General features: G+C 39.9%; 1 protein-coding gene across 4 annotated transcripts in view; it reads left to right on the top strand.

Moving 5' to 3' along the window:
* The window catches only part of Pcgf5 (polycomb group ring finger 5), a 110,436-nt gene that overhangs the window by 66,963 nt on the left and 15,689 nt on the right, over nt 1-27,784 (top strand). For all 4 annotated transcript variants that reach the window (XM_013116283.3, XM_005063664.4, XM_021224914.2 and 1 more), the window contains exons 3-8: nt 14,862-14,958; nt 17,223-17,278; nt 17,386-17,445; nt 20,797-20,945; nt 24,033-24,131; nt 26,889-26,978. In XM_013116283.3, coding sequence (XP_012971737.1) covers nt 14,862-14,958; nt 17,223-17,278; nt 17,386-17,445; nt 20,797-20,945; nt 24,033-24,131; nt 26,889-26,978 — 551 coding nt within the window. The remainder of the gene's footprint in view (nt 1-14,861; nt 14,959-17,222; nt 17,279-17,385; nt 17,446-20,796; nt 20,946-24,032; nt 24,132-26,888; nt 26,979-27,784) is intronic.

The following is a 27,784-nucleotide window of genomic DNA, read 5'->3' as shown; positions in this document are numbered from 1 at the left end:
TGTTTTGTGTTGGGCATCTGTTACTCCTGGGCCTAGGACCTACTCCTAAGTGTGGTAGTATACCCAGTGAGACTCCATTGGAGAAGATGGATGTTTCCTTTGCCATTGGGTACCTATTGCCATTAACTTCTTGGTTAGGGGTGGGAGTTTATGTCCACTTCCCCATCTCAGTGAGGATCCCCTGGCTTGAACCTATACAAGCCCTGTGCATGCTTCCTTAGTCTCTGTGAGTTCATATGTATCAGTCCGATTGTGTCTGGGGACAGTTTTTACAGTCTTTTTGCATAGGTCCCTGAGCCCTGAGGGGAGAGAGTGATAAAGACATCCCTTTTAGGAGTGAATATTCCAGAGTCTCTGACCCTGTGCACACTGTCCAGTTGTGGGTCTGTTGCAAGAAGAAGCTTTTCTGATGATGGTTTATTGAAGCACTGATCTATTGATATAACAGAATGTCATTTGGAGTCATTTCATTGCTATCTTCCTTTAGCAGAACAGGAGGATTTGGTTTTCCCCTAGGCTCAGCTTCTCTGTATTCAGTGAGATATCTAAGTACTGTCTTCAGCAATAGGCCCTTACTATCAGTTTGTGGAGAGCAGCCAATAGCCTTGGCAATAGCTCGTTGAAATAGTAGTTGAAAGTCTAAAGAGGTAAATAACAAACTATACAAATCATTCTAGTGTAAACAGCGCTTTGGCAATGGCCTGGCTCCTTTACTGAGAGTTGAAGTGGTAGAATTTTGATTAGAATATAATGGTTACCCCAAATGTGGACTTTATCATCCACAGAGATCCCTGAACAGAAAACGGTGGAGTTGGGGATTCAGCCTGGTGCCTGAGATCTGAGGATTCTATAGTACATAGCATGGGGCTTATTAACACTTGGGCTTTTGGATTTCTGTGTCCTCTATCTGTTTATATTGAACCTTTAGGGGAAATAGTTCCATTTGCAAACCATTTCCTTATGTTGATAACATAAAGCAACATTGCTAGACTTCCATGGGGTCTTTTGATGGATGGTCATATTCTGGGTCGGTATCTTCTGCCCGGGTTTTTCACCTGTAATAATGTAGGATGAGACAGTAGTGCAACGATTGGGAGTGGCTATAAAATTGAGGAAAACAGCCAAGTGGGCAAGGCGGGAATTGAAAGATTAAGTGACACCGACACTTGGTTGTAGTTTTTGATGTTGACTTAACTTTATACGAAAAGTGTCTTACTAAAATATCAGCACAAAACTACAGTGGAATGATACATTAGTAAAGAATGAGTAGACATTTATTCTTGCTGTGGGAATTTAGAAGACTTCTGTCCCATTAGTCAGTCAAGTGAGAAATACATAAGTGAAGTTAGGCTAGTGAGCAAAACCAGACATGGAATCTGCCCCCTGGCCTAGCTAGTCAAGTTGGAGAAGAGTGAGCGAGTTTTAAAAAATGTGTAAAAGAAGCACAGTGAAGTAATGGATATGATAGAATCACAAATGTGGGTCAGGATATTAGAGCAGAGTGGAATTAGAGAATTTCTGAGATCCTTGGGGCCTTAGGCCTTCCCAGGTGGGGCCACATGCCCTTGGGCCTGCTGCTGCCGAGGGGCAGGATTCTTTATCGCAGTGCTTTGTCCTGGGCAATACCTCAGCCTCCTCTCAAATTACTATGCTCCTTCCTCATTCTCTCTCTTTCTCTTTGGTAGTGGTGGTGGTGGTTTTCGTTTTGTTTTGATTTTGGGTTTTTTAAGGCAAGGTTTCTCTGTAGCCTTGGCTGTCCTTGCATTCACTCTGTAGACCAGGCTGATCTTGAACTCACAGAGATCCACTTGCCTCTGCCTCCTGAGTACTGGGATTAAAGGTGTGTGCCACTACCTAATGGCTTCATTCTCATTTTTTTTTAAAAAAAATATGTTTTAAATTGACATAGAATTACATCATTTTCTCCGTACGTTTCCTCCCTCCAGCCCCTTCCATGTCCTTTCCACCTCTTTTCTTTGATTGTTGCTACACACACACACACACACACACACACACACACACACACACACACACACACACACACGTTTGTTGGTGTGTGTGTGTGTGTGGTTTCAGGGAGGACCACTCTGCACTGGACAACCTGTAAGAGGGCCGTCTCCAGGAGAGGCTAGTTCTCCCAGCAGTCACCAGTTGCTGTAGTTCTTTGTCTAGTAATGGGATGTACACTTTGATGTGTACATTGATATCGTCATTTTTCCAAGCTTGTTTACCAGCCATTTCTAGGAGAGACTTTCACGGCAGAATTCCTGGTTTTCTGACTGTTTCCCTCCCTTCTGCAATGTTTCCCCAGCCACAGGCACAGGAACTGTGATAGCTGTGTGTCTCCCAAGATCTACTGATCTCTGCATTGTGTCCATTTGGCTTTCTGTGATGACCTCCATTTAGTATAGATGGGCTTCTTTGATGAGGGCTGATTGCTACACTTACCTGTGGGTCCAAGGCTAAGACTTAGAATGTAGTAAGGAATGACACTGACCTAGCTAGCAAAATATCTGTAGTAGATTCTTTTCCAGTGACCCTGAGCTCACTATTTCAAGCAAGCAGGGTAGGTAGGTGTTCAGAACCAGACATGGTTCTCTCTCCCCCCATTGAGTGGCCCTGTGGTCCAGTTAGACAGCTGTTGTTTGGTTCTCTTTACCCTTAACAGCAAGACTGTCACAGAATCCCAGTTCATTTAGTTCCATCCCCTGCTACTGTTCTCAATCAAGTCCACCTTCTCACCAGACCCACTGTAGCATATTCTTAATCAGTATCAGGGTGGCTGTTTCTAAAGACATAATGTCTGTCGCTGTTACTTCTCATCTTGACCAAAAAATGTCTCAGTGGTATGCGGCTGCCTCCAGGATGAATTAAAGCTGTTCACCTGTGACTCGTTTGCCCCGCCTCTTTTCCATGCGTCACACACGGGGAGCCTCTTGGTTCAGGTACTTCCTTCCTTGCATGAACTTCCTTTGCTGTGTTCTCTGCCAGCAGTTAGCCCTCCTTTAACTAAGTTCCATCTAATCCATGCCCCTCTCCTACACGGAGCTAGAACGAGAGAGACAGATGTAGGTTAAGTGTCTCCTTCATATCTGGTGAGTGTGTAATACAAGCTTAAATGATTGATTACTGTGCTTTTCCTTTCAGTGCTAGATAACTTGAAGGACATGGACACAATGTTGGATAATTCCAGTAGCTAGGAATTTTCAAAAACTGTCCTAGAACCAACGAAGGCAGGGGCCTGTGAGTTTTAGAGAAAGAGATAGACTCTAGAGTAGGAACCAGTGTGCGATTGTCCTAGACGAGAGGCTGTCCTGTCTTATAACAGGCCCTAAGAAGTGTGTGACGTTGTCTAGGGTGTATATACTAGTGACTGCATACATTGTTGACTTCACATAAAAGCTTATCACTTCAGGACAAAAGAGCTTCATTCCTAAAGCTCAGATAGATCCGTGCAGTGCAATACAGATGTCATGAGTGAGGTGCCGATGTCATCAATGGATTGCGTTGGTTCTTACCCTTTCTAGATCAAGGCTCCTGTGGGAAGCTTATAGTTCTTCCCTCAGGGGGAGAAAATGTGTTCATAGACATGGAATTTGTGGTATTAGAAAAAAATCCAGTAGTACATAATTTCTTTCTGCCCTTTCAGAAATTATTGCAGTAACCCCTTGGAACAAACACTGTTGTATTAATTTTTAACTTACACAAAGAAGGTGGGTTCACTGAAAGATACAGTTGATGTTACTATGAAGAACTTGTGATACAAAATCAAGAATGGCGGAGTTGACTCATCAGGTTAAGGTGCCTGCCATCAAGCCTGAGTTGGATTCCTCACACAGATACACACAGAGACAAAGTAAATGTAAGAGAATGCAGAAGTAGCTTAATCATGATGGCAATTTTTAGTTAATTATTCATTGGTTTTATTTTGAAGATGTAATTTTTTAAGTATATGTATGTGTCTGTGTGAGGTTTTGCACATGAGTGTAGATACCCACAGAACCCATAAGAGGATGTCAGATCCCATGGAATTGGAGTTGCAGATTGGGCTGCCTAGCATGGGAGGCAGGAACCAAACGTAGGTTCTCTGTAACTGTAAGAGTGGTACACACTTCTAAGTGATGAACCATCTCTCCAGCTCCCATACTTTGTTTTTGAATGTCATAACCATTTGATTACTCCGTTAGGTATAGGGGCTAACATCTCATTCTTAAATCTTAATGTCCCATACTCTTGCTTTAAAAGTGCAGTCTCCAGGCTATCAGCATCCATGAGCAACAGTGTCACCTGGGAACTCATTAGCAGGGCAGATTCTTGGGCTTCACTCTAGACCAGCATAATCAGAACCTCTGGGGATAAGCAGAAATATGTATTAACAAGGCCTCTGGTGATTCTGTGTTATATGAGAGTCTGTCAGGCACCACTCTGACCAGACATTGTCATTTTAGCATTTCTTAAATTAGACAGTTTACGGTTTAATCATACCACGATTAAAATAAATGCTACTAAAAGATTGAAGTTGTAGCTATTGCTTATTGAATGTTTGTCATGGGAATTCAAGCTTTCTTTTCATTTTTCTATTTAATCTAACCATGACCCCTTATAGCTGGGCAGTATTATTTGGTCACTCACCAAGTGTTTATTGGTACTTACATATGCCAGGCATTATTCTTGCCACAGGAAACAGAGAAGCAAACATGACAAACCCAGCCCATGACCTTCTAGAATCTATGCTCTGATAGAGCAGACAGGCAACAGACCAAAAAAAAAAAAAAAGATTTTCAGGTATTTATCTAACAAATGCTGTGGGGGGAGGCAATGCAGAGGAAGACCTTTCTTGGTTGTTGTTATTCATTAGAGACCAAAGAATAGGAAGACACAGACTACAGAAAGGCTGAGGAGGACTGAGAAATAAGAAACAACCAGTAAATACCAGAACTAGGTCCTCAGTTCTGCTGTCGGACTCAGGCACAGCTGCAAATGCATTAAGACATTCCCCTAGGTCTTCTTTCTTTGTCTACTTATCTTTATTTTTAATATTTTGTTAAGTAACATTAATTACATATGAGAGAAAACTGATTTCGTGAGATATTGCTAGGTACTCAATAAGGAGATGAATCTCCTAGTAGTTCTGAATTGAATAGCTACCCTAATGATAAAAGACATCATTTTTGATGAAGTTTCTGATGTTTGCTTAATAAGGTTTTTAGTTTGGGAGTGAAAACCTGTTTTTATTTAGAAAAATAAAATATCCAAATTGAAATTACATTTCCAGTAGGTGCGCATACAATGTATAGGTTGTAGTGGAAATGAACCATCATCATACTGGTGTTAAAGCTTCCGGTAGGGTTTTGGCACTCATTAATAAAAGTGATTACATTGTTCATTTTGACTCTTAGAAATAGAAATAGTTGCTGATTTTAAACAGTTTAGGTACAAGATGTTAATTATGTTAAAGGTGAATTATGTTAAACTCATAGCTGTTTGTTATTTTGAATCTATGAGCTAGTGAGGAATAAACCGCTGGGCAAAGCAGCATTGTAGGAAACACAAATGGATAAACTAAGGGATGACAGAAATGTAAAACATGAAATGGTCTTGTATATTGATGTCTGGCAGTAAATATGGGCCAGAATGAATTAGAATCCATACCAGTGCTGGACTGAGGTCAAAGATTGTAACAGAAAGGCCGCAGTGCTAGAGATAATGGTGAAGAAACAGTACCAATTAAGAAGGCAGCTTGAAGGCTGCGTCTAAGATTGTAGAAAATCATTTCTTGTGGATACTTTGAAGAATCTTCACAATTGCTTTGTTTTATACATACTAATTTTCAACAGATTATTTTTTTAAAAAGTTAAGGGAATAAACAAAACTTCCTTAGAATCCGCTAATGCCGGTTGATAGAGAAAATGCTCCTTGAAGATATTAGTTACAATCGGAAGGAGTGCCTTCTGATAGTTGCTGGAAACTCAGAATTCTTTGAGTTGATGACATAGGCTTCTTTCTGACTTGACTACAGTGATACAGTTGTAGTCCTGGAATCTGGGCTCCCTTTACTGTCCTAACCCCTATGGCTTCCTTTTGTCTCTACAAATTTATTGAATTTGTTCTTGTTTAGATTCTGGTTCAGGTACTTGGGACATAGTAGGCAGGAGAGTTTGTAATAGGTAAATCACAGTGTATATTATGAAGTTATCACTATATGTTATAGATAAAGGGAATGTCATACTGGTCAGGGGGAATTGGACAGTTTTGTTTCTTCTGAGGGAAATGAAGGCGCATTTCATGAGTGGTTTTGAATAAAGGAATAATACAAACTGGGTTATAGTTCAAAAGAATCACCTAAATTACTTTGTTGAAAATAGAGATGCCAGGATCCTACTGCAATATTTCAGGAAAGAGATGGTGATGATGCTGGTAAAATGACAGATTCTGAATATGCTTTGAAGGTAGACCATGCTTGTTAATGATGACCGTCAGCATATAGAACATATGTAAACAATGAAACCATGAAGGAAATGAATGTGGATTACAGAATAGAATACCAAAGAGGGCTTAACCTTGGAGACAGTAAAGAGGAGCCAAGAGGTAGGAGGACTCTGAGTGGTAAGAACAGGGGAAATTTGCTGAGTTACATGTGTTTAGTTAAGAGGACGGGTTTGGCTGTACGGATCCGGTTAAGAGCAGTTCCAGTAGGTGGAAGGAAAGAAAATATGAGTACATTTGGGAAGACAGAAAGCTTTTAATTTCCTAGTTGACCATAGTGACTACTGTGAGTGATTTTTCTTTTGTGATACTGGAAATTGAACCTGAGGCCTCACACATGCTAGGCACAAAGTCTACCACTGAAATAAACCCAAGCTTAACTTTAATAAATATATAGACAGGATAAAAAAAATAAGTTTTGAGAAGGGGTGTCAGTTTCTAGCTTTATTACAAAGGGGAACAAAGCAATGAAAAGATAGTTGGCAAAAAATTGAATCAATAAAAGTGTACTTACAGGGAATGATTTGCCTGTATATTAGTAAGAATCGTTAGGAGGGATTTATATATGCCAGGTGACAGATAAGATATTCAGTGCACAGGATTGAAGTTACAGAGATAGGTCTATGAATGTTCTGGAAACAGGTTAGGACATAGTAGTGGTACTTACTAGTGGAGAACTAGTTGGTACAGTTCCTTTTGATTCTATTACTACTTTTATTTTTTAAGTAAAATGGGAAGTGAGGTATTTGGTGAATAGTGAGAAGGGAGAAGGATTTGATGGAGTTTGGGGAGGTGTACAATCAAGAGCATAGTGGACTTGTGAGCATTGAGTATAGCTTCCTGGCAGATGAAAACCCCACTTCATGCATGAGGGTCAATGGCCATAAGTTGAAAATGAGAGATCCGTCAGCATGGTTTCATGTTTTTCTTCCACAATGCCCATCTATAATGTAGAGCCAGAATATGTAGGATTTGAATGGAGTCAAGATTCTGGTTTAATTGAGCTGGTGTGAGAGAAGAAGGGCATTTTTAGTCCGTGTTTTATTATGATAATGAAACACCTCAGGCAGGCAACTTTGAAAGAAAAGAGGCTTGAGAGAGTCAGAGTTTAAATCAGGAGCCTCTGGAGTGTGGCCTCTGGTGACTGCTGCAGATGGCACCACACTGTGGCCTAAGCATTTGCAGGAGCAAAACGTCAGATCTCAAATCAGGAAGCAGAACAAGGATGCAGAGACCAAGCTGGCTCCTGTTTTATCAACTCGCTAGTGTAGAAGCTCCTGATAGCTAGAGCTACCTTCCCTTTGAAAAGCAGTGCCTCCAAAGATGCAGAGACCTTGCTCTGGACCCCACCTTTAAAGGGTGCACCACCTCCTGCATCATCACATTGAGGGGCCAAGCCTCCAGCACACAGACTGTGAGGGAGCAGACCTCATCCAAACCCTAGCAGAGAGTAAGAAGATAGTGACACTGCTGCATCCATGGAACTCCTGACTTCCCCCATGGAGTCCCTCTCCTTCTGCCTTCCTAAGCTTAGGAGGGTCCCCTTCCTACTCAGTGTCACTATGCATAAAACATAGTCCTGACTTTGTTGAAAACCTTTCCCTTGCTGCCTGCTTCTTTGTCCCATTGGGAAAGGGATACAGCATTCTAGGAAGTATGGAGGAAAAAAACCAAAATGCTATTCTTATATATACCATGCAGTTGTTACCACTATAGTGTTTTTGAGGCAAGCTATATGTAACAGCATAGGAGAAATAAAGATATTTATTTGTTCCTTACATTAGTAAAACCAAGAAGGTCGTGGAAATAAATTGAAGCTGTTGGGGAATTTTAAAATTGTGAGTTACACATGTAGGAATATATGTTATAAAAAAAACAGGAAACATACATCTTCTGCATGTAGTCATAGCCTACTTACAACTTGTTAGCAGACAAAGTCCTCAATACAAAAACAGTATGAAAAATGTTACCCATTGTGACTTACAGGGTTAAGGTTCTAGTTCAGTGGTGGAAGGCTTGACCTCCAGCACTCAAAAAATAAAAAAGAATGGCACAGCCAGACAAGGTTATGTATGCCTTTAACCCCAGCACTCAGGAGATAGGCAGGCAGACCTCTGAGCTAGAGACCAGCTCCCAGCCAGCCAGAACCGTGTAGGAAGACTGCTTTGTTTCTTTGTTTTTGCTTTATTTTTGTTCTTTTTAAAGAATGGTGCATAAGGTGGTACACTCAGAGGAGGGAAAAATGTTTTGAGTTGGCAGATAAGACCAGTACAACTAGATGTTTTTAACAGAAGTTAGCCCTTGGGCAGTGCTAAAGATATGGGAGAAAAGTTGATTAGTATTTTATGGTCAGTAATGTCAAAATTAGTGCTCAGCAAGAGAAATCTGAATTACCTTGTATATCAAAGCTGGGAAACTTGGGCTCTGTGATAGATAAGAAATGTGGGTGAGCTGTATATCCAAGATAGGCCAGCAAATGACCTTGTACCTGTTGTGCAGATGCCCCCAAAGCCATGAAAATAAGGAAATGAGATCGTTCTTGGATAATTCAGCTGTGGAATCAGTGTTTAATAGTACATCAAAGCAGTTTTCTTCAAAATGATTGGGAAGTGACTGTGAGCTACATACTGAAATGTGCTGAACATAAAATTCAGGGGAAAATGGACAAGAACCTACCCCACCCCACCTTGCTCCAGAAAAAGGAGTGTCCTGCATGAGAAGATAGTTTTCTCCAGGTGAAGCAATCAATGTGTCTTAAACACATCATACCAGAGTTACAAAGTGTCCTTGGAATAGAAATGGTTGCAGGATATTAACCACAAAGTGATGGGCATTCCAATTATATTAAGTCAGTTATGGTCTGGTGGTATTCAATACTTGATACTGATTCTCCTTGTTCTGACTGTATGCTTACCCCGTAGTCTAATTGCAGGAGCTCACATTTACCAAGAGTTTACAAGTTATCCGACACTATAAACCAGTAATTACATTTGGTCCCCATAACAACTGAGTAAGGTATACCTTTTTAAATCTTCCTTATACTCAGTACAGAACAAACATTTGCCTAATGGCAGGAGTGAGAGTCAGGTGTGGGCATTCTGTGGCAGGGTTATCCGGAATGGCCATCCTGTGCTACCTTGGCCTCCCTACTTGTACCTAACTCACATGCTATTTGATTGTATCTTGTCCTGTGACAGTGACTTATCCTTGGAGTTGATAAAGTGCTCCTGATTATAGTGTGGCAGAGAGCCACAGAATGGGGCAGTCTACCAGGTTCTGTAAAGGAGGACGTTTGTGACCAGGTTCTGCCCACTGTGCATCACTTTCCATGTTTCCCAGTTACCTTTGGCCTCCCCAGTGAGAGAACTTTGCAGAGTTAGGGTCTTAGGGCAGTTGAATTAATTCAAAAGGGAGCCTGCAGATCCCCTCTTTAAAACTGGCCCACTGTGAGCTGCCCACCTCAATTTAGAAAAGCAGTATTAGACAGCATGATAGCCATTCCCTGTTAATTTGTATACTTGACCTTGTTCAAACCTAAAGAATGATAGGAGTAAAGAATTCAGTTAGTAATGTTTTCACTAATGGTGTTTATGGTGTACTAATAATAAATTAAAGATACAAAGTGGGGGAGGGGTAGCATAGAGTCCTTGCCTAGCATGCTTAAGGTCCCGGGTTTATCCACCACTCTGCAGCAACAATAAGGTGTCTTATTGAGGTCAGGGACTAAGTACTCTCTAACCTAAGATGCATTGCACTGTGCTTTAGGTGTTAAAACGGGAAATTTGGATGCCAGTTCTGCTGCATGGCTAGGATGCTATGGGCAGTCTTCTCAGGATCATTAGTACATTTCTCATTTGTTGAGGAGCATGGCCAGAGTCTGAAATGTAGTCCATACAAAGATCTGAGCCCAGAGCTTGGCATCTGCTAGGACTCAGCTAGCTTAGTGGCTGGTGATGAGGAAGGCTTGGTGCTCTCCATGCGTAGTCTTTCCAGAGACTGGAACCTTTCTAACATTCAGAGGCAGTTAAGTTAGCCAGGAGAACAGTTGAACATTTCTATAAGGTACCTTCAAGTGTGCTCTGTTGCCAGTCTGGATTTCAGCTCCTAAACTGAGGCTCACAGACAGCTTCCAAGTGATGAGAAGTTGTTAAATGTTAGAAACCGTATCACCATTTCATGTTTTTCCATTGTCATTGAACTTTGTGCCTGGATTTCCTCAAGCTTTCATTTGTGTAATATAAACACAGTACTTACTTAGCACCTTATAAAAGCCAGAAGGCAGGTATATTTCCTGGAGCTTTGTTTTTGTAAAGAAAAGAACAAATAAGCTATTTGAAAAGGGCATTTTATTTATGTAATATACTAAAGGAGATCTGATTCTACAAGTCAACTGACATACAACTCCCAAATTAATGAATAAGGTAGTCTCATTCTGTATTTTATAGACCAGTAGGAAAGAGTTAACAGCAAGAGCTATATCATACAGATATACATTAGCTATGAAATAGACTCTTGAGTTCAAGCCCTCACTTTCATCATTTACTGTCATGATGTTGGACAGTTTGTCCTCTGTTCGATTTCTCCATGTATGAGGTCAAATACTGCTACCCAATTTATAGGGTTGTAGTGAAAATCAAATTATTAGATTGTATTAATGTATCTAATTCAGTGATTCTCAACCTGTGGGTTGCAACTCCCTCGGCAAACTTCTCTCTCCAGAATTAGTTATAAAGTACCAATGAAATAATTTTATGGTTGGGGGCCACTACAACATGAGGAACTGCATATTAAAGGGTTGCAGCATTAGGAAGGTTGAAAACCACTGAATTGATGTATTGAATTGCTTGTCAATTTGGATACACACATTTATACATAGAAGTCGGAAAACACATACATACTTAGGATGATGGCTAATATGTAATTCCTTTCATGTACTGACGATGATTACAGCCATCCAGCCACCATCAAGCCATTTGAGCATTGAGGAATACTAGGGTAAAACTGGTGTGTTGTTCTACATCTTAAATTATTCTTTTAAAACTTATTTTAAAATTTTAATTATTTTTAAGGTTAGTTTTGAGCCTTAACCTCTAGAAGTGTTCCAGTTTATGTCATAAAGCCTGCATGTAGGTGTTAGTGCTGCCATTCATAGAAAAGATCCACAGTATTCTCAAGTGTCCCTATAGAAAATAGGGAGTTTCTGCCCATTTAGAGCCATAGTCTTCAGTAGAAATAACTGATCCACAATAGGTTTGGTGGTTCCTGACTGTAATCCCAGCTCCTCAGTGGCTGAGGCAGGTGAGGACAGTTTCATATGGTGCCTGAACCACTGTGAGCTACTGAGACTCAGTCTCAAACTAAAATTTTAAACAAGGCTGGAGACATAGTGACGGAACACCTGCTTGCCATGAGCAAGGCTCTGGATTTAGCCCCTAACTACCCCCCAAAAAGTAGCCCACATGTATAATTAAAATCATCTAGTATTAGCACAGGACTGAAGAGGTCGCTTAGTGCTTAAGATCACTGACTGCTCTTCCAGGGGATCCAGGGGATCTGAGGCCTTCGCTGGCCTCTGAGAGCACTGCACACATGTGCACAGACATACATGCAGACAAAACTTCCATCTGCACAAAATAGTAAAAATTAGAGTGTCTCATAGCCGCATTTAAAGAAACAAGTTTAATATTTAACCCAATATATCTAAGATAATTGTTATTCTCATTTGTAATTACAAAAATATTAAGGTTATTTGTATATTAAATATTGTAAATCTAGTGTGTATTTACAACTGCAGGACATCTCAGCCACATTTCAGGCCCTTGTAACAGCATGTGACCAATGACTACCATACTGAACAATCCAGATCTAGAATTTAGATAAGTATTCCTCATCAGGGTTCTGGTACTGGTGCTGCTTTGGCCACAAGCAGCTCACACACCTTATTTTTAGAACTCTGTGTACCTTTGGATGCTTCAACCTTAATGTCTCTTTGATCAGATAACTTAGATTAGCTTTGGTGTTCCTGGGAGGATAGGGTCTTATCCTTAGCTTAGTGTCTTGGCTAGTCTAATGAGGATTTGCTCCAGGCATGGCATGTACCCGTGTTTGGTCAAGGTTGGTAGACAACCATATTCATTAAATGTGATAAAACTTTTGAACCACAAGAATCAGAGTTCCAGGTCAGTATTAGCTGTATTAGGCTTTATCAAAAATCTCTTTTGTTAAGCCGGGCGTTGGTGCGCACGCCTTTAATCCCAGCACTCGGGAGGCAGAGGCAGGCGGATCTCTGTGAGTTCGAGGCCAGCCTGGTCTACAAAGTGAGTTCCAGGACAGCCTCCAAAGCTACAGAGAAACCCTGTCTCGAAAAACCAAAAAAAAAACAAAACAAAACACTTTTGTTATCTGTCTCTCTTTTTTTTCCCCTTAAGTTTTAGTTATCTAGTGACTCTGGGAACGAGCTCATACATACCAGGAATTTTCCAAAGGAATTCTGTTTTAATAAGATGATCCTTTCAGAGATTATTTTGACTTTTGAACAAACATTTGAGACCCCTTTTGGAATCTAGGTGAAGCAGTTCTTATGTGTAATCTCAGTACTGGAGGGCTGGAGACAGGAGGATCAAGATTAATAAATTCATAGCCTGTGCTACACAAGGCTCTGTGCCAAACAAACAAAAAATTGTATGAAGTCTTGAGGTATCAGGATATCTTGAAGAACAAGACAGATATTTACTTCTATATTATACATTGGGCTACTTTTATCATCTTGGTTTTTACATATGTCTTCTGATGTTTTTCATCTAGATTTCAGGAGCGTTATAGTGAAGAGATTGCTGTCCTTGACTTTTACAATAGAAAAAAGATAGAATGGGACTTAAGTGCCCTTACCAAACAACACAAGAGAAGATTGTTGAGGTGGCACCTTCTTAGGAGGCCCACCCTGATCATTGCATCTGAACAACTCCAGACATCGGTCTCTGCCTCTACCTTCTTAAGGGCAGGGAAGATAAGACTACCACTTAAAATTCACATGCCTTTATAAGCATAATACACATTCTTTAAGGATGGGGGACTTTATGTTGTTCATTTCTGCATTGGCCAGCTTCTAGTATAATACCTGGTATTCAATTCTTTAAATAAATGAAAATTAAATGAAATAAGTGGTTTTATTTCCCAATTGTACTAAGTAACTTTAAAGTTAAATTACTAGCTCCAAACTTCTCTTCTTTTAGAATCTTCTAATTCCCTTGTTCATTTCTCAGCCATGCTACCAGTTTCACCTCTTGTCCCTTTGTGCCAACATGACACCCATCTCCTATAACTGTATGCTTTGTGACACTGGCACCTATGAGCACAAATTCACCATGCTCTGTAAGGCCCAGAAATTATGTCTTAACCGTTTCTTTGTCCCAGGAACCACCCTGGCAGTTAAGTTAGCCAAACATGTTAACTCTCCAGAGTTTTGTTTTTCCATTACTGTGGATTAAACCCAGGGTCTCACAGATACAATATACTTTACCGCTGAGCTACATGTCCAGCCTTTCAAGTTTTATTGAGAACTGTTTATATTGCAATCAGATCAACTTTTAGTCAAATAAATAAAAACAAAATCAGCAGTTTTTAACTTTCTCTGTCAAACTTTAAATGAGAAAAACTTATTTAAAATGGACCAGTTTTTAATGGGCTATGAATAGAATGTACTTAGTTTATATTAATAGAAACAATAAGTAAATTGGAATTTTTTTTGATATTGTGACAGTGAGATTTGATTTCAGTTAGGCTTCATTTGAATGGTATAATTTTAGTAAAAGGCAAAAGATTTATATGATCTGAAGAGAAACCAGAGTATTAATTTTAGAAGTTTGTTATAGCATGAATAATAAAAACTCAGAGACAGATATTGGGGTTAAAGCTGAAGATCAGAGAAGCAAAACAGCCGGCCACTAGAGAGTTCTCACCTCTACCAATGCTCAGGCCGAAGGGGCGGTCCTGTCCTCAGATTACATCTCCAGAGTATACGGCTCCTCAGACCCCTTGAGCTCCTGTCTTTTCATGCCTTATATTCCTCTTTAGAGCTGGGATTAAAGGCATGGGATCCCAAGTGCTGAGACCATCTTTGTGTGAGCTCTGTTTCTCTTTTAGACTAATGTGTTTTGTGTAGTTCAGGGTGGCCTTGAACTCACAGGTATCTGTCTGCCTCTGTCTTCTAAGTGCTAGGATTAAAGGTGTGCACCACCACTGCTTGGCCTCTGGATAGCTTGCGTGGCTAGCTTTGCACTCTGATCTTCAGGCAAACTTTATTTGTTATATCATAAACAAAATATCAACACAGTTTGTAGAGTTTAATTTTAACCTACTGTCTTGTCTCTTCTTAGTCTGTAAGACCTGTATTGTCCAGCACTTTGAAGACAGCAATGATTGTCCAAGGTGTGGCAACCAAGTTCATGAAACAAATCCATTAGAAATGTTGAGGTAAAGTTTTACATATTTTATAATTTGTCTGATTTTAATTGTATATATTTGTAATCTTTATCATTTATTATGCTATTTAAACATAAGTCAGGCTTCTACAGTTTTTAATGCATTTTACTTCATTTTTAAATCTTTTAATAAAAGTTTGAAATAAGATTATGTAATATTTAGGAAATATATCTGCAGTTAAAATGACAACATTCTCTTGGGTTTTTCAGAGTGACTTCAGTTGAGTTATTTTCAGAAGCAGATGAACTAGATTGGATAAATGTATTGGTAATAAAATCATCAGGAAGGCAATAGTAGGGAAGAAATGCATGCTGGGGAAAAGAGACTGACAGGTGATGGTACCTAAGAATGGAAGGATGAGGTGAGGTGGCTAAGAAAGGATTTGTGGGAGACAAAGAAGTAGCTGAGAGAAAAGTGTGTGGACCAAGTAGAAGAAAGAACAAAGCCAGTCCTTTCACTTTGAGCCTATTTAGGAGTGTTATAATATTATTTAAAACTTTAAGAAAGTTAGGTAGCTAAGGGATGTTCTGTGTTGCTCTGGAGGGGTTTCATGAGACCGTCTTGACATAAGTGGGTAAAAGGAGGTGGCCGAATTAATTGTTCAGCATCTGTTAGAAATACAGACTAGACCTAAGGTATGAGACAAACAACTGTCCACATGTTAGTTTCAAACTACAAAAATAGATGAGGACCTGGAAACATGGCCCATGGAAAAAAACTGAAAGAAAGAAGGTATGTGACATACAGAGAGCAACACAGAATATTCAGCCCTGGGTTCTGTCTCCAGTGGGGTTTGGCCTGCCTCCCATCAGATACATTTGTAAGAAGAATTGCATTCAATTGTCATTATCCCCAAACAAAAAATTAACTAGTGCGTTCACATTGTATTACTATATGCAGACTAAAACTGGTTTGAAGCTGTAGAAAGATGTGGATTAGATATGACATCCTACAGTGTTTTATATGAAGGACTTGACCATCCAGATTTGGTGTCCGTGAAGAGTCCTGGAACCTGCTCCCTAACAGAAAAATATTTAGGCACATAGAACAGACGGGAAAAAATTAAAACTGGGAAAGGGAATTTTATGGAGTTTGTGTGAGTCCAGATTGCTGTGACACTATACTGGTCATAGGAATCGATGACAGGGAGTTCAGGAAGGTAAAAGCAGAAACTAAGAGTATGTAACAGAAATAACAGACTGTACTCTTCAAATTTTTCCAGGTTGAAAGATTTAAAAATAAGTGTGTGTGTGTCTGTCTGCCTGCATGTCTGTCTCTGCCCCTCTGTCTCTGTGTGTGCTGTGTCTACAGCAGATGTGCAGAGTCCAGAAGAAGGTGTTAGATCTGGAGCTAGAGATAGGACAGTTGTGAGCCATCCAGGGTGGGTGCCGGGAACTGACCTCCAGTCCACTGCAAGAGCATCAAGTGCTCTTCACTGCTGGGCCATCTCTCCTACTACAGAAATAGCTTTAACAAACACTTAAGGAAATGATTTTGTTTCTTTAGATGTTTGATGTCAGAGAAGAGTAATGCTGTTTAGCAGGATAAAATGAAGTAAGGGCAGGTGTTGCAGAAGCAGCAGAATGGGCTGGAGTGGAGCCGGGAAGAAGAAGGGTTATGTATTATCAGGAAAAGAAAGCTAGAAAGATGCTGAGATAAATACATTTGTATCTGGGGAGCTAGAATAGTCACCCTGTCTACATTCTTCAGAAGATGAAATGGAGCACATTCATATTTAGAGAAGAGCCAGTGCTGTAGTGATTTGAAGAGTGGGAACGTCAGCTATTGCTGTATGACAAACCACCTCTAAACTGATGTTCTGCCATGTATTGGGGTGGACTGCTAGTACAGTGCTCTCGGCAGTGTTACTGAATATGCAGCAGAAATTCAGGTCCTCTTAAGACCTAGGCAAGGTCCAAGCATTACTTGTCCCCACATTCTTTTTGGTCTAAGCGGTTTTCCAGTGTAGTCCCCATTCTTGGGATTGTGAATATCAGACATCTGGGCTCTACCTCTTGATCAAGCGAAGAACAGCAAAGGCATGTTCAGAGTGTGTCCACGTAGAAAAGGCTGGGGGCTTTGGGACTACTATTAGAAGTGGGCATGCTCCTTATGAAGGCAACCCTTCATATGCAAAAGGTTGTCTAACAAAAAAGTCACCTGCAGTCTGTATTTCATAGTACGGTAAGAAACCCAACTGTTTACATACTGGATTTTGATATCTTCATTGTTTATCCTCCCAACCCTTCCTGAAGGCTGGATAATACACTGGAGGAGATTATATTTAAGCTGGTACCTGGACTACGAGAACGTAAGTTGCCCTTTGGGTTCTACAGACCTTTTGTGTTTTGTGAGATCAGTATTTCTATTAAAGATTTCATCATCCTATGCTTTTCTCTTTTTTTTCCTTCAAATTAGAAGAACTTCAGCGTGAATTGGAATTTTGGAAGAAAAATAAACCTCAAGAAAATGGACAAGGTAACTCTTTATGTGTGTTTCTGACCCTCTCGTTGTTAAGCTGGTGGAGTAATGTCTTTCTACACTCATGGTTGTCCTGTGCAAGACTTATGCAGCTCTTCATGAGATATTATCTCAATCGGTGAAGATCTGCATGACTCCAGGTGAAGGCAATTGGAGAGTGGAAATTGGACTTCAGGAGGAAAAAGAAAAGTGAAAGAGAACTGAATAGGTGATAATACCAGTAGTTTCAGGACAGAAGAATATGATAGAAGAAATAATCTTAGTGTGCACCTCAAATGTGAGGGCATTTTAATTTTACTTCACTTATAAAAGTACTTTATTAGGAGACAGAAATGAAATGTGCCCAAGAGCCAAGTTGGGATTTGCTGTGCTTTGATGCTCTGTAAGGAGCACAGGTGGAATGCTCATGGTTCAGGCCTAGGGTCTGTCAGCAGGTGTTCGTGTGCTCCTCAGGGTGTGCCCATCACCAGACCAAGTGTCCAGCTTTCTTCTCTAGGACCCAGGTAATAATTAACCGTTTGAGCAGGGCCTGGAGAAACTTGGACAGACATAACTAAGTTCGGTCCCTCAATGTGACAAGAGAGAACTGACTTGGAGATCTGTCCACACAATGTTTAAAAGTCAGCACAGGGAAGGCAGAGCTAGGCCAGTCTCCGAGGCTTGTCAGCCAGCCAGTCCAGCCTAGTCAGTGAGTTCAAGGCCAGTGAGCCACCCCATCTCAAAAAAGCAAGGTGGATAGCACTGAGAAAGAGCATCCAAGATTGAGTCTTGCCCTCTGAACACATGTGCATCACACACACACACACACACACACACACACACACACTCATTCACACATTTACACACAGTAACAACAATAATTTCAACAAAGTGGCAAATTATAGCTGAAAGTTTTTCAACTCTTTACTCTTTAGGGAGCCCACAACCCAGCTCCCAAACAAATCACATGGAGGCTTATTCTTTCTTATAAATGCCCAGACTTGGTTTGGCTTGTTTCTTGCCACCTTTCTTAACTTAAACTATCCTGTCTACCTTTTACCTCTGGGATTTTGTCTTTCTCTATTTCTGTGTACCTTTCGTTACTTATTCCCCTGTGACTTGCTGTGTAGCTGGGTGGATGACCCCTGATGTCCTCCTCCTTTTCTTGTTCCCTCTTCCTCTTTGATCTTTTTCTCCTGCTTATGCTCTCTGCCTGCCAGCCCCACCCATCCTTTCTCCTGCCTCACTATTGACCAGTCAGGTTTTTTTAGACAGGCAAAGGAGCAGAGCTTTGCAGAGTTAAACAAATGCAACAAAAATGAATGCAACCCATCTTTGCATCATTAAACAAATGTTCCACAGCATAAACAAATATAACACATCTTCAAATAATATTCTACAGCACAGATATTACTTTACTGAAAATGAGCTGTTTGTATGTATATTATCCATACAAAGGAATATCTAAGTTATAAAGTAATGTAATTCATGTTTTTAAACTCCAGACTTCATTTTGGATGTCCTAAATACCATCAAAGAAGTCTCTGTGCATTTGTGAACGTAGTCCTGGCCCTGATTTTCTCATAAAGCCATTGAATTCTCATCAAGTTTCATAAAGTCAGTGCCATTTCAGATGGACAAGGAAATGATGGCTCACTTTTTCTCATTTATAATGGGGATAATGGCTTTAATAGTTTACTCGCCTATAGAACTAATCCCTCAGCAGGGGAGCCTTGATAATAGTTTTGATGAGTGGAATAAGGTAGCAAGAGGCTGTTTTTCTACCTAACAACAAACTGAAGATGCTGAGATGGCTTACCCAAAAGCTTGCTTTGCCTGTGTACAATGTGCTTGACAGCTTGATGTTAAAGAAAGCAGGTCATACAAAGTCAATTAAGTATCCCAGATTTTACTAACACAGAAACACATGGAATTGCTGTCAGAATTATAGAATAGGGTTAAGCTAGGATTTCTTTTGTATATGAGGGTCGTACACAAAATAGACTATTTTTATATCCTGATTCGTGATTTTTATCTCCCTTTTCCCATTTTCTCCTTTTCAAAATATTTTTGGATTTGGTCTTTAATGGGGGGGCGGGGGGAGTTTTGTTGACCTAGGTGTTTGGTTCATGAAAGACAATGTCTGTGCATGTACATGGGTTCTGTGTAAATATGGATGGGAACAAGAAAGAGCTATCTTCCCATTTTCATAAGGTACAGTGTAAGACTTTCACTATATTAAACAAAGACTGTTCTCTCATTGGTAGAACTAGCTGATATTTCATATTTAGCTATGGTAGATATAATTCATCTGAAAAAGTTTCCTGAATCTTACATGGTCACATATTTCATTTACTTCCCCATCCTATATTTGCCTTTTTTCCCCTTTTCCTGTACCTGCTGAAGATGGTAACTCCTGGTATTGTTACTTCCTTATTTCTGTGACATACTTGACAAGAAGCAACCAGGAGGGGACCGGGAAAGATGAAGAAAAGAAGGATGGTTAGTCTGTGACTGAGAGTTAAGTACATTGTAGCAAGGAAGGCATGAGAGCAAGAGCTGGAGTCACATTAAAGCCATTGTCACAAAGGAGGGACTAGAGCTGAGCAGTAAAACCTCAAGACCCACTCTTTTCTCCCGAGGCCCCCCGCCTAAAGATTCCATAGCCTCCCCGACAGCACCACCACTCAGCACATGAACCTATGAAGTTATTTCCTGTTCAGACATCATGCCCTTTAATGGTATTATTGGTACCTCAGGCCTGGCACAACGTGTGTCTGAAACACTGTTCAGAGCATTCCATAAACGCATCAATAAATGCAGTTGCATCCATGTAACATTTTAAATAAATTTTATATTATGTATAGTATTCATATTTTCTTAGTAAATTTTTACATGCTAAGTGGCTACAAAGCATGTTTTTAAAATCTAATTCTTATTTTTTCTATAGCTGATTTTATAAATAATTTGTAATTTGAAGAATTTAGAGAGAATATAATTTGAAAGTTATCACTTGACTTTTAATTTGAGCACATCTGTTACTGAATTTGGAAATATTTGTTATCTTATTTGCCTTCTAAAGTGGTCTAATCACTAATTTCAATCTTTTATGACCAAATACAGTTAGTCCAGAATCTTTGATTTGGATTTTTCCAGTATACCTAGAAATCTTACACTGTAAAGTTTCTGATGGCCTTTGAATATTCCATTGTTAAGTATGTTAGAAGATCTTAAAAAGTACTAACATTTTCAATTAACATTTCTTCAGACCAGTTAGGGAATACTTTAGGATGTTTGTTCCTTTCATGAGTACCATATTGGTGGTTGACTTCAACGTTGGGTTACATGGGCTTTGCTTCAACTATACAGATGACATTTCAAAGGTTGACAAATCTAAAGCAGATGAAGAAGGTGATGAAAACCAAGATGATAAGGACTACCATAGAAGTGACCCACAAATTGCTATCTGTCTAGATTGTTTACGAAATAATGGTCAGTCGGGGGACAATGTAGTAAAGGTGAGTGGACAGATTTCACTGTTAATTTTCCATCTCCTCAGAAGGATGTCTTTCAAGGTTTTATGTTAATGCAATGCACGTGAATGCCATTCTCTGCAGTGCCACACTGGGATGACCCAGACCTTCTTTCCAGGCCCCTTGCATCCCACCCCCAACCATCCCGGGCCAATGCCACCATCTAGTGGCTAATTTTTAAAATGCAAGAGCCAACTCAGGACTGGTTATTTGATTCAAGCAGTACCTCCAACCTTTTTATTAATTTTCCTTATATTCTTTTATAAATTTAGTTTTATTTTATATTTGTATATGCTTTGCCTCTGTGTGTGCCTGCACATCATGTGCGGGCCTGGTGCCAGCAAAAGCTATCAGAGTTGTCCCCTGGAGTTGCATGTTGTGAGCTGCCATGTGGGTGCTGGGAATGGAACCTGGGGCCTCTGGAAGAGCAGTCAGTGCTCTTACTGCTGAGCCCTGAATTACATTCTTCAGTCTTCTACTTTTATTTGAAATTCTGTAAACCTCCAATGGCATGGCCAATATATTTTATTAATGCAATTGTAGGTTTTTGAAGTAAAGTTGTGTTATAAAGTCCCTATGGACTGATAAACTCCTTGAAGAATTTCTCATCATGTTTCCCTGTGTCTGATCATTCAACTGCCTCCTAAAGGATATTAAAATTCACTGTTGCAAACACATACCAGTCACTGAGGGTTTTTCTCTGCTTTTTGTTTTATGCATCAGTTCATGTTTTCTGTTTATAATTTTGTTTTGCTTCATCTCTGTAAATCAGTAGATCTTTCAGATGAACTTATTTACTATTGTATTACTAATAATGACATTTTGTATTGGGAAATTAAAATCAAGTCATTTTTAACTTAGATTTTCAGTTTATCAGCATCTTGCAGGAAAGAATATAGTGAAGCACAGTAAGCAAATGAGTATTTAGTCACCGATGTGATAATGATAAAAGTGGTTTAAAAAGAAAGGCCTGTCGCGTGAGACAGACAAGGAGGTGCCAGGTGGGGTGGGAGCAGGACTAGGAAGCAACTGCAAGCTGCATATATGTAAAGGGTTTCTCTGGAGGACAAGGAAGAATCTGAATTCGAAATTGCAATGGTTGAACAACTAGAAAAACTACTAAATTGTTCATTTTAAATAATGACTTTGTGGTGTTATATTTCAATTTAAGTTAAAGTCACACTTGTTAATTAGTTTGCTTGGTAGAGATGTAAATCATAATACTAAAGAAGTAAGAAGAAGACATTATAAAGAATTTGGGCTTAAAAAGCTAACTTTTGTTTTTATAAAGCTCCACAAAACTGAAGAATTGTTGAGTCGTATCATAGAACTGCAGACCCCTCAGGGCCCACAGGAGGGACTGCTGCAGATTTTGTGTTTAGTCTTTTAACTCTTCCGAAGCAAAGTTAGACAGGAGCCGTGTTTTATCAGCCTCTGACAGCTGCTGAGCCACTTCTGCCCTGAAGTAGCTTGAGTTGGGACACTACAGACGCTGGCTCACACTGTGGCCTCAGAAAACAGCTTAGAAGGAAGGGACGTTTCTGAATTTTGCACTTTCTGGCTTGAGATGAACAACAGGATAGAGTAAGGGTGTTGGTGCCATGGGGAGGGAAGATGATAGTCTTGAAACAAAACAGTCTTCTTCCATGTAGTATTACTTCAGATATGCAGATGTTCCAAAGACACTGATCCTTTCTAGACAGCTGAGCGGGGTAGGGTTAGACATGGACCTCCTCCCCCACCCTCTGCAGGCTCCTGTGAACCCTGGGGTGTAGCACAGTGCTCCCATTCTCCATATTCCCGGAAGGAGATGGTGAGAAGAAGCCCCGCTCCTAGCTCCTGTATGCCATCCTGACTTCTGCCCAGCACCTGTCCGTCATTGCCTCTTACGGTGTCAGCACTTTCTAGACGTCTGTAAGGTAGTTCTCAGGTGCACAAAATCAGGAAGCAGGGCACGTTTAGTTTGGTTTCATTATAAAGTATTTCTAGAGAAAGTGCTTATTGCTTATTTTCTAAGTATTTCCAAGTCAACTTTCACATACTCCAGATTGAAATTTTATTACATTTGTGTCAGACTTTTTGAATTATGAATTATAGAAACATTCTTTTACCTTGTCTTAAAAATATTCCTTTAACTGCTCTGACATATCTGAATTATTAGTGACTTATAGGCAGCTGCTGTGAGGAGCAGTTGGAGGGCGGGGCCTCCCTCTGCTCAAGCTTAAAGAGTGAGTCAGAGCCACTGTCTCCGTGTAAAACAAGAAACACATGAAGGCACACAGACCTTAGTGATGTATAGTGACATGCAGCAGCCCCTCCCTGGGGAATGCTCTTCCTCAGCCCAGAGCCCACACTGCACAGCTGGCAGGTGCTGAGGCGTGCTGTGTACAGCAGCGCTTTCTGCTCTGTCCAGAGCTTCTTCCAAGGCGTAGATGAAAGTGCTGCTCTCTGCAGCTATTTCCAGGTTCTGCACTATGCTAAACAAGTGTCCCTACCGCTTGTAAAAGTCACATCATTTAATAAAATGTTGACATTTTGTGGCCTTTTTCTTAAACTATTTTCTTTATTTAAAAATTATTTTGTTAATTCACACACTAATACATTGTTAAGGAATGTCATGTAAATAGGTAATGTTTAGGAACATTTTACTTAAAAGTTTTTGTTTTTGTTTTTTCAAGGAAGTGTTTCTCTGTGGCTTTGGAGGCTGTCCTTTAACTAGCTCTTGTAGACCAGGCTGGTCTCTAACTCACAGAAATCCGCCTGCCTCTGCCTCCCCAAATTCTGGGATTAAAGGTGTGCGCCACCACCTCCTGGCTTGTTTTTTTGTTTTACATTTTGAGAATACTCAAAGCATATAGTGAAAATCATGCCTTTGGTTTTGGCGTGGAACAGTTTGGTTTGGGATGGTCTTATGAGACAGTCTCGCCTTGCAGCCAGGTGGAAGTAAACTCAAATCCCGCCTTAACCTCTGAGTGCTGGAATTACGAGTGACTGTCTAAGGGTATGTCCAAGATTGCCTAGGGTTTTAGTAAAAACAAATTAGAGTGTTCAGTTTGTCATTGTTTCCTTTAGGGTCTCATGAAGAAATTCATTCGGTGTTCTACACGAGTTACTGTAGGAACTATTAAAAAGTTTCTAAGTTTAAAACTAAAACTTCCAAGTTCTTATGAGGTAAGTAAAATAATATCTAATTGTGACTGTTTTGATGATTCTGATCTGTAGGAAAAGAAGTAAAATAAGGATATATCCAAATTTTTGTAGGAACTGGTTATTTTCATTATGTATACCATATAAAAATAATTTTTAGAATATAATATTTATGTAATATTTTATAACAATATATCCCAAGCAAATCACATCAATGCATTTGCAGCTAAAGAAGATATTGTAAAACTTATATAAAATACTCCCAAAACAAATTTCATAGCTAAATGTTTTCTTTTTTATAATGTTAACATGCTTTAAGATGTATCACTTTTTAGATTTTTTGGTTTTACTGCTTAACAGCTTTATGCATTTATATAGTGGCTCTGACTTGCTTTCCTACCCGCTCCCGTCTGTCATCCCCTCCTCCTCTGGTTGGAAACCTTTTCAGTACATTCTACTCCTACTTTTTTTGTGCCTTCTTTTTATTTGTGGTTCATTGAGTTTACTAAGAGTTTTTTGCCTGAGCCTGAGTAAGAGATTATTACTGGAACAAGGACAACTTACACCAAAGAAAACGAGCCCTTCCCTAGGCAACCATTGATTGCCAATAGTTACTCAGTGTAGGATGGGCCTCATGATGTCCTCTTCCATCTCTGATGAAATGATGCTCTGCCCAGCTGTGCAGGTCTTGAGTGAGTAACATAGCTGCAGGAAGTCCATAGCTAGTGCAGTCATGTCCCATCTCTGCATCCTGTCTCTTTTTCCGTGATGTCCCCGGAGCCTTGGGAGGAGGACAAAGCACAGATCTCACATAGTGAACAGGTTCCCTGTCGTCCGTGGTGAGCTGAACAGCAGCCAAAGGAAAGGCACACTGTTGAGATGTGTGACATTTCCTGAGACTGTAAGTCCTTTATTAAAGGAACACTGAAGTGTCATGGGATTTAAGCACAGACCTTGAAAGGAAGGCGTGTATCTGAGGAAACTTCTGACCTTGAACCTAATGGAAATATCTCACATGACTGATGACTAGTCTGGGTTAAATTTTTTTATTAGTTTGATTGTGTGGTTTTAAAAACTTCCCTATATGGAGCTAGAGAGATTATTCAACCGTTAAGAGCACTGGCTGCTCTTCCAGAGGACCCAGGTTCAATTCCCAGCACCCACATGGCAGCTCACAACTGTCTATAATCCAGCTCCAAGTGATTTGACACGCTCAACAGACATACATGCAGGTAAAACACCAATGCACATAAAATAAGAATAAATCATTGGTAAACATAAAAGATAGCAACTTATCTATCCCAATCAAAGAACTTGTCCTTTGCTTTCTTTAAGATATAGACCGGTCCCCCATTATTTTGCTGCCCTGCATATAGGGCTTTGATTTAATGAAATGTCTTAATCTTCCATGGCAGCATTACTAATTGGGACAGGGTACGTCAAATTGCTAATGACTGGGTGCAGCCCGCCTGATTAGTAATTGCACCTTTATATCTTTGCTTAGGGATTTGTTTTACAGGCAAGAAAAGAGGTGTCTACATTGTTCTCTTAAGAGTTCATAAGTGGCCGGGCGGTGGTGGCACACGCCTTTAATCCCAGCACTCGGGAGGCAGAAGCAGGCAGATCTCTGTGAGTTCGAGGCCGGGCTGGACCGATAGCCTCCGAAACAATACAGAGAAACCCTGTCTTGTAAAAACCAAGAAAAAAAAAGAGTTCATAAGTGAAAAATTCCAAAGTTTATATATCACCACAAATCATTAAAATGTAAATTATTTAGTTCATATATCTAATGTAATTGTAATTGGGACTGTATTTTGTGTTAGACTTCAAGCTCAAAATTGCAGTCTTTGTGTAGATAGACATTTATTTAAAACTCATTTCCCCCCCCTCCACATCTGAAATAAAATCATAACCTGTTTCTTTCACTAGAAACTAGAGAACAGACATCTCGTTCAAAGGGATCTTTGGTAAACATTCATTATATATTCTTTGTTGAATTAATGAACCACACGCAAAGTTCTTGTGCTCTTTCGAAGCTTTTAGGGGTGTTTTCCTATAGCCTCAGACAAGGTGTGGGGGAGCTTGTAAGTACAGTTCACTTTGATGTTTCATACGAGGTGAGAAGAGGACCCACAGGTATACCAGAGCCAGAAAACCCTGAACACAGATGTGTGCCACCATGGTAATGTCCTGTCTCTGATCCCAGACTAAGGAGAGGTAAAACTGCTTTCCATCCTGGGAACTCCAGAGGATTCTCAGTGGTGGATTTAGAATGAGCTTGCTATCCTTCTACACTTTCCACACTATGACACGTGCTACACTTTTCTCATTCAGTAAGAGTGGTCCCAGGTTTACAGATAAAACCCGGAGGATTGCAGAAACATGACTCGAGATGGTTGGTATTGCATTTATAAACTGTGTATCAACTTGCGAATGGTTTGCTTTTTTGTTTTTGGTTTTGTTTTGGTTTGTTTTGTTTTGGGTTTGGTTTTTTTTTTTTTTTTGGTTTTTCGAGGCAAGGTTTCTCTATGACTTTGAAGGCTGTCCTGGAACTAGCTCTTATAGACCAGGCTGGCCTCGAAGCGATATGGTTTTATGGCACAAGATAAATGCTGTTTCATGTTACATCTGAACTATTGACATTCTGTGAGAATAAAAATTGAGTGTTCTTTTGAAACTAGTACTTTTATGTTGGTATAACTAGTTGGATCTTTTACAATTTGAAAATGTATAAATTAAAATATTCTTTGGACTGATATATTTCCATTATTCTTTTTAAAGTTGGATGTGCTGTGCAATGGTGAAATTATGGGGAAGGATCATACTATGGAATTCATCTATATGACCAGATGGCGACTAAGAGGAGAAAATGTAAATTGCTTTTATATTTACCTATGTGTATACTTAGTTATATAATTTAACATTATTATTTAGGAACTTTAAGAAATTAGTTTGGGAAAGAGAAAGAAACTGGTTCTTTATTCTCCGGCACCTAAAAATTGGCCCAAGTACAAGATCACTGTCTGTGTTAAATATTTTGAAGGTGAGTTTTTAAGTCCAGCAACAAATACATCTAGGATTTTGCTAGCCTGAGAGCAGAGGCAGTGTATGCTTTTGAAATCTTGGTGTCTCCTAGAAATGTGAGTGTGTGAAGTGGGGTCAGATAGACTCCATTCTGCCCTGAGAGCACTAACAGTTGGAAAGGGGAATTGTTGGGGCTCTGATGGATAGAACAGATTGGTAGGATTAGATAATCACTAGAAGTGTAAGGTCAGCCTTAAGGATAGACAAGTGAATTAGTGCAGGTTTCTGATGCCAGGAGTACATTATTGTGCCTTGGACCCTAGTGATGAGGGAGAAATTGTTCATAGGAGAAAACCTAAGATCAACCCCTTCCCCCCAAAAAATGTGTGTGTGTGTGTGTGTGTGTGTGTGTGTGTGTGTGTGTGTGTGTGTGTGTGTGTGTGTGTGTGTGTGTGAAGATTTTTGCTTAGGTCAAGTCTTCGAGTGCACCTGAGCTAGGAATGTTAGGGAAGCTGGAGACACTCAACTCTGTGTACTGTATTACAAACCCGTCAGGGGATAAGGAACACTATTGTAAAGCTGCCAGATTCCTCTGATGCTCTCAATACATAATGTCCTTAAGATTGATTTGAAAGCTGCAACAGTTAGTACCC

This window comes from Mesocricetus auratus, unplaced genomic scaffold, assembly GCF_017639785.1.
Source record: "Mesocricetus auratus isolate SY011 unplaced genomic scaffold, BCM_Maur_2.0 Super-Scaffold_4256, whole genome shotgun sequence".
Classification (NCBI taxonomy): Eukaryota; Metazoa; Chordata; class Mammalia; order Rodentia; family Cricetidae; genus Mesocricetus; species Mesocricetus auratus.
The sequence above is the reverse complement of the archived record's forward strand: the minus strand, read 5'-3'. Positions and strand labels throughout refer to the sequence as shown.